This window comes from Primulina tabacum, chromosome 3 (genome assembly GCF_025594145.1).
Source record: "Primulina tabacum isolate GXHZ01 chromosome 3, ASM2559414v2, whole genome shotgun sequence".
Taxonomy (NCBI): domain Eukaryota; kingdom Viridiplantae; phylum Streptophyta; class Magnoliopsida; order Lamiales; family Gesneriaceae; genus Primulina; species Primulina tabacum.
In genome coordinates this window covers 49,235,956-49,243,549 of record NC_134552.1, presented here as the reverse complement: position 1 = coordinate 49,243,549, position 7,594 = coordinate 49,235,956, and the positions used below count along the sequence as shown (strand labels likewise).

At 38.7% G+C, this 7,594-nt stretch overlaps 1 protein-coding gene across 1 annotated transcript; it reads left to right on the top strand.

The window, feature by feature from the left end:
* The first annotated feature begins 2,592 nt into the window (after positions 1-2,592).
* LOC142538761 (uncharacterized) lies at positions 2,593-3,273 on the top strand. The gene has a single exon (XM_075644061.1). It carries the CDS (start codon positions 2,593-2,595, stop codon positions 3,271-3,273), a length of 681 nt encoding a protein of 226 aa, XP_075500176.1.
* Positions 3,274-7,594: the final 4,321 nt, after the last annotated feature.

Sequence of the window (7,594 nt, the reverse complement as noted above, 5' to 3'; positions counted from 1 at the left end):
CTCAAATACAGTCTTGCACAAAGGCGTTAAACTTGTGTATGTAGGCTTTATCACATAGACATTAAACAAGTGTTGACTGGAAGGTGATGCCTTCAGTCTAAGTCTAGGAGTTGAGTTTAGGCAGTGGGTAAGTCCTAGCTGAGTGGATTTGTACAAATAGTTGTATAAATCAAAGTCTTCTAGTGGATCCTACCCGAGGCGGTAGAAGGGCTGACATAGGAGCAGTTGAAGTCTCCGAACATCCAAAAACATATCTTGTGTATTTAACTGTTTAACTATTGTTTTCAAACTGTTTGGATCAGTTAGAGTATCCGTCAGTTCAGTTGTCACCATAACTAAATTGATGAATGCAAAAACTAATTTGTCCCTTTTCAGATATTCAGTTTACACAAGATAAAATTCTTTCTAATATAACGGTCTTCTTCACGAAGGATTACTTCGAGTTTCTTCCGCTTGGTTTTTAACCAAACTCGATTTAATTCATCGGTGTTAACATTCTTAGAACACGAGCTATTGCAACTCATTAGAGAATATTTTGTTTTAAGCATCCCAAAGATGCTAAGCAAGCGATCCTTCACTTATCCAGAACATAAGTTGTTGGAACATTTCATGTTCGCAATCTTGATTTTGATGTTCACAAAACTTGTTATTTTGTTTCTAATTATTTTACCTAAGTGCGTAGAAACTGGAACTGATCAGGATTCGAACTGATCAGTTATTAAGCCAAAACTGAAGCTATCGAGACGCAAACTAAAAGCGCCAACTAATCGCCCAAACTGAATCAGTTCAATTGATATGTCAAATACCAATTCAACAGATTGTTTAGCTGATAGGCAGTTCATCAGAAGATCTTCAGAAGCCCAGCCAGCTGATGAAGAGCTCAACTGATGAAGAGTCCAGCTTAACTGTTTCTGACCAGTTCAACTAAAGGAGCTAAATCAGTTCAGCTGACGAGTCAACTGATTTCACCGCATCAGTTCAATATCAGTTCAACTGACCAGTTCAGAACATCAGTTAGGAATCAATTAGTTTGCAGAACACAACAATCTTATTCAATGGAACCCAGCTGTGCGCATTGAGGAAATGCTTTTGTTCAGTCAAAGGACAATAATAGACGTTGCAGCAGTGCTTAAAGCCAAAACGTTTCAGAATGGCTGTCGGAAAGTACAAGACAAATATCGAGGAACGGATTCAAACTGCAACGTTCATATTTGATGAGTCTTGGTGTACGATCTCATTGCCTCTATAAATACCAGACCAAGATCATCAATATGCAAGTGTGTGAAGATCGGAAAAGAAGAGAAAAAGGGCATGCCAACTTCTTAGTCTAGAAGCAAATATGTGAGAACACTTTCGTATTTTATTCATATATCAGTTCTCACACACGCACACACACAATCACTCACATATACAGAAAATTGAGCGTATTGAATAGCTGAATGAGACTTGCACAAAGACAATAAACTTGTGTATGTAGTCTTTGACACATAGACATTAAACAAGTGTTGGATGGAAGGTGATGCATTCAATCTAGGCTAGGAGTAGTATGGTAAGTTCTAAGCTGAGTGGGTTTGTACAAGGTGTTGTATAAATCAAAGTCTTCTAGTGGAACCTACCCGGGGTGGTAGAAGAGATGACGTAGAAGCAATTGAAGTCTCCGAACATCCATAAATATATCTTGTGTATTTAACTGCTTAACTTTTGTTTTAAAACTGATTTGATCAGTTCGAGCAGTTATCAGTTCAGTTCTCACAATAACTGAACTTATATATGCAAGAACTGATCCCCTTATATAAGTTAATCAGTTTGCACAAGTTAAAAGCTTTAAACTGATTAGCTTTCTTAACAAAAGATTATTTCGAGTATTTTCCGTTTGGTTTAAAAACCAAACTCAATCTAATTAATTGGTGTTTACATTATTAGAACATGAGCTATTGCAGTTCATTGAGAATATTGTGTTTGAAGCACCTTCAAAGGTGCCCGAACCAATCCATCACAAGTTTCATGTTTTGTGGAATTTTCAATGGGTTCAAGATATTTGGATTGAATAATCTATTTCAAAGGCCACAACTTTAGGGACCTTTGGCATTGGTTTTTTTTTTTGTTTGGTCAAGAAAATGACTTGGGCACTCTCTCGATGGTAGCATGAAGGAAATGGCTTGATCGGAACCAATTCATGTTTGAGAATAGATTCTTATAGACAGTAGACATCGTCTCGCGTGCTAGTTTTCTTTGGGAGCAATTATTGTCATGTTAAAAGGAAAGTATTCCTCCACAAATGCAACTGTTTTTTAACCACATGTACATATTTGACTATGGTTGTTAGTTAGTCAGTTATATATTGGTTTATTTAGTTTAAGTTGGTTTAGCAAGTTTGACAGTTGTACTCAACCCAGTTATATATGTTCACCATTGATAATTTTGGAATGAATAACAGAGCAAATATTTTTCTCCCCATTTCTCATGTACCATAGCTTTGTTCGTAATATGGTATTAGAGAAAAATTGCTTGTCACTACTGTTGATATCTTTGATTCGATGGGGAAGCTCGTCGATTCTTCTTGCTATTGCAACTGAATGTTGATCGGTGTTCATGGCGTTATCAGATTTGAGTTCGCATTCCATATCTGTAATCGATGATCTGCTCAATCCATATTTTTTACATCATTCTGATAATCCTGGCATTTCACTTTTATCTCAGCCCCTAACCGGAGAAAACTATGTCACTTGGAGTCGGGCGATGCGTATAGCACTTTCGGTGAAGAAAAAACTAAGATTCATCGATGGTTCCATTACTCAACCTAATAATTCGGATCCTCACCTGCTCGCTGCCTGGTTTTGCAACAACAATGTTGTGATATCATGGATCCTCAACTCCGTCTCGAAGGAAATTTCAGCTAGCATCTTATTTTCCGACATCGCAGTTGAAATTTGGCAAGATTTACATGAGAGATTTCAACAGAGCAATGACCCTCGTATCTTTGAGTTGCGGCGTGCTCTCTTCAAGCATACCCAAGATCAAAATTTTGTGGCTGTATATTTCACGAAGTTAAAGACTCTTTGGGATGAATTATCTAATTTCCGTCCAGCTTGTACCTGCGGCAAATATAGTTGTGGTGGTGTTAAGTCTCTGGAATCATTTCATCATCAAGAGCACATCATAATGTTCTTACTTGGATTGAATGACTCTTTTTCTCAAATCAGAAGACAACTGCTATTAATGGATCCTTTTCCCCTAATTAACAAAATCTTTGCCTTGGTGTCTCAAGAATAACGCCAACGTACAATTAGCTTGAATCTTAATTCCACAACACCTATGGTTTTTCCTGTGAAATCCCATCCCTCCAAATCGAATTCCTATTGTCAAGACCAACATACTAAATTCAAATACAAAAGGAGAGATCGTCCATATTGCACTAAATGCGAGATTCATGGGCATACGGTGTATACATGTTACGAAATACATGGTTACCCCCTCCAGATTTAAACCTCGGTCACGAATGCGAAGTGACTCCCATCCTCCATTTTCACACTTTTCTCTAGCTAATGTGAATCTTGTGGCGAATCAATCTGAAATTGGGAATACGTCCACATGCCAATTCTTTCAAACGCTCACCCCTGACCAATATCAACAATTGATGCAAATGTTTCAGTCCCATATCTCAGATGCTCCCAACAATAATGTGGCGTCGAGTGTACATCCCTCATCTCATACTGCAGGTATTTGTCTTTCGGTTTTGATGCCTCCCAATCTTGCTTCAGGAAAATTTTGGATCGTTGATTCGTGTGCTTCGAGTCACTATTTGTTGCATGGCTAATGCATTTCAATCCATGTCTAAGATACATAATGCGTCTGTGACACTGCCCAATCGAACCACAATTTCCGTTGATTCCATTGGTGATGTTCAGCTCACTTCAAATATTACACTTTATAGGGTTTTATATGTTCCTCAATTTCAATTCAACTTACTCTCTGTAAGTACACTCACCACGGATTCAAACCTGGTTGTGCAGTTTTACCATGATCATTTTATTATTCAGGAAGCTAAATCCAGAAGGATGATTGGCAAGGGTGACTGCATTGGGGTATTTGTACATCTTGGATCTTCAGCAACTTGGTTCAAACTCTATATCATTTGTCAATAAAGTCTCTGTACAACTATGACACCAACGATTTGGTCATCCATCATCCAAAGTGTTGGATTCATTACACAACAAGCTAGAGTATGATATACACAAGAAAGGTCCATCCTCCTTATGTCAGATCTGTCCACTTGCAAAACAAAAAAAGTTACCTTTTATCTCCAATAATCACATGTCTTCACATCTTTTTGATTTGATCCACTTTGATATTTGGGACCCTCTCAGTGAACCATCATATTCTAGTCATAGGTATTTTCTGACTTTAGTCGACGATTGTACTAGATTTACTTGGGTTTACTTGTTACAATCAAAATCTGATGTTGCTCATGTAATTCCCCATTTCTTTGCTATGATTGAAACTCAATTTCAATGCAATATTAAGTGTTTTCGTTTGGATAATGCCAAAGAATTAGCATTCCCTGATTTATTTCATCAACGAGAAGTCTTACACCAATACTCGTGTGTTGAACGACCGCAAAAAAATTATGTGGTCGAACGAAAACATCAACATTTACTCAACGTGGTTCGAGCCCTATATTTCCAGTCTCACATTCCTCTTTCGTTCAGGACCGAATGCATTCTCACTGCGTGTTATGTCATTGATCGAACTCCATCACCTATGATCCATGGGAAGTCACCCTTTGAGCTTTTGTATCATAATGTGGTCGACTATTCGCGCCTCAAAGTCTTTGGCTGCTTGGCGTTTTCCTCGACACTTCCTGTAGCTCGATCCAAATTTCGGCCTCGAGCACATTTGTGTTTTTTTCTTGGATACCCACCTGGGATTAAAGGCTACAAATTATATGATCTTGATAGCAAACAAATTTAGAGATGTGATCTTTCATGAAAAAATCTTTCCATTTCATAATCGTACTCCTCTAGTTCCCTCGATTGATCCATTCCCTGATCTTATGCTTCCCATAGCCCAACCCGAAGTTTACCTTGACACTCCTCATAAGGATCATGCTTCAGCACCTTTATCATCCTTATCTCAGCCTCGTCGTTCCATTCATATTCAGAAACAACCATCCTACCTCCAAGACTACCACTGCAATCTTTTGCACAGTTTTGACTGCATGCGACCTTCGGTGCATGCTACTCCATATCCTCTATCTCACTATCTTTCATATGACTAATTAAACCCTACTTACAAAGCATTTGTACTTCATGTATCTCCTGTTTTGGAACCAAATCCTATCACCAAGCCATCAAATACCCCGAGTGGCAGCATGCCATGAACATTGAGTTAGCAGCTTTGGAGAGTAATAATACCTGGTCGATAATTCCTCTTCTAGTTGGTAAACACTCGATTGGTTGCAAGTGGGTCTATAAACTCAAACTTCATGCGGATGGCTCGATTGAAAGACATAAAGCCATGCTTGTTGCTAAAGTATTTAACCAACAGGAGGGTGTTGATTTCTTAGACACGTTCTCGCCTGTCGCAAAATTGGTCACGATTAAAGGTCTTCTTGCTTTGGCAGCATGTAAGAGTTGGCATTTGGTTCAGCTGGATGTTAGTAACACATTCTTAAATGGTGATTTGTTTGAAGAAGTAAATATGGACTTGCCACAGGGATATCACCTTCAGGGGGAGCATGTTTCTAACAGGAACCATATGCTGTGCAAACTTCACCAGTCTACATATGGACTCCGTCAAGCTTCAAGACAATGGAACTCAAAGTTTTTCCAAGTTGTACTCAAGTTTGGCCTTGCCCAATCCAAATCTGATTATTTTCTCTTCACTAAGGGATCATGTTCATCATTCGTGGCTCTATTAGTATATGTGGATGACATCATTATCACTGGGCTGTTTCTTGCACTCATTGAATCCTTAAAACAGTTCTTACATAGCAAGTTCAAACTTCGTGATATGGGGAACCTCAAGTATTTCCCTGGGGGTTGAAAATGCACGATCCTCCACGGGCATTGTGTTATCTCAACGCCAATATGCTTTTCAACTTCTTGCTGACACATGATTTTTGGCTAGTAAGCCTGTTGTGACACCCATGGATCCTACAACTCGTCTGAGTTCCACTGATGGTGAGCTTCTCGAGGAACACAATACAGGCGTCTTGTGGGTCACTTACTGTACCTCACACTTTCAAGGCCTGATATTTCGTTCGCTGTCCACAAACTAAGCCAGTTTGTGTCTCAACCTCGCACACCACATCTACAAGCTGTCCATCATCTCCTTCGATACATCAAAGGCAATCCAGGACAGGGTCTTTCTTCTCAGCTTCATCTCCCCTACAGCTAAAAGCCTTCTGTGACGCTGATTGTGCAACTTGTGAGGACTCTCGGAAATCGGTTACTGGTTTCTGTATCTTTCTTGGACATTCCCTTGTGTCATGGAAAGCCAGGAAATAGACAACCGTGTCTCACTCATCGGTAGAGGCGGAGTATCGAGCACTTGCTACAATGGCCAGTGAGATTAGTTTGGATGACCAGTTACTCTTCGATTTTTCAACTCCTCTAACTGATGCTGCAACCATTTACTTTGACAATCAAGCTGCAGTGCATATAGCGTCGAATCCAACTTTCCATGAACACGCAAAATACATTGAAATCGATTGGTATTTTGTCCGAGAAAAGTACATGAAGGAAGAATCAAGCTGCTGCCTATACGCTCACAACACCAACTGGGGGATATCTTTACCAAGCCTTTACCTATTGCTCGTTTAGCTCCTCTACTGTCCAAGATGGCTATAAAGGATCTTTACAAGCCACCTTGAGGGGGAGTTTTACCCACATGTACATATCTGACTCTGGTTATTAGTTAGTCAGTTATATATTGGTTTAGTTAGTTTAAGTTTGTTTAGCTAGTTTGACAACTGTACTCAACCCACTTGTATATGTTCACCATTGATCATTCTGGAATGATTAACAGAGCAGATATTTTTCTCTCCATTTCTCAAGTACTATAGCTCTGTTCGTAATACTGTTCCACCAAACTCGCAGCACATATGAGTGGGGGTGGTTGCTAGAGATGAGGAAAGAAGGGTGTTATTAGCTAGATTTACCAGTATTGACAGGATATATTCAGCTTTTGTGGCATAATGATTGGCCGTTCGAGAGGAAATCATAACAACAATTCAACATAGGAATTAGGTAGACAAGTATTATCTTCGAAACATATGAATCCAACATGATCAACGCCGTCTACAGCCCCTGCGGTTGAAGCTTCCATCATTTCTTTTATTCATAGTTATTGTCAGAGCAGAAATTCCCAAGATGGAATAGATTATAGGTAATAGTTTATTAGTTTTTAATGTATTAGGTAAAAAAAATAGAATTATTGGGTTTAAGGGTATTGGGTAAAAAAATTAGAAAACCCAACTTTTAAAATTATATGATTCCGATAAGTTAATTAGTATTATAATATATAAAATTCAGTTACAGAGATTTTTAGGCAGTTTAAATTATATATTTCGTACACAAAATTTAATCAAGAT

Coding starts and splice junctions, on each gene's coding strand:
- LOC142538761 (XM_075644061.1), top strand. CDS start 2,593: ATGGCGTTATCAGATTTGAGTTCGCATTCCATATCTGTAATCGATGAT.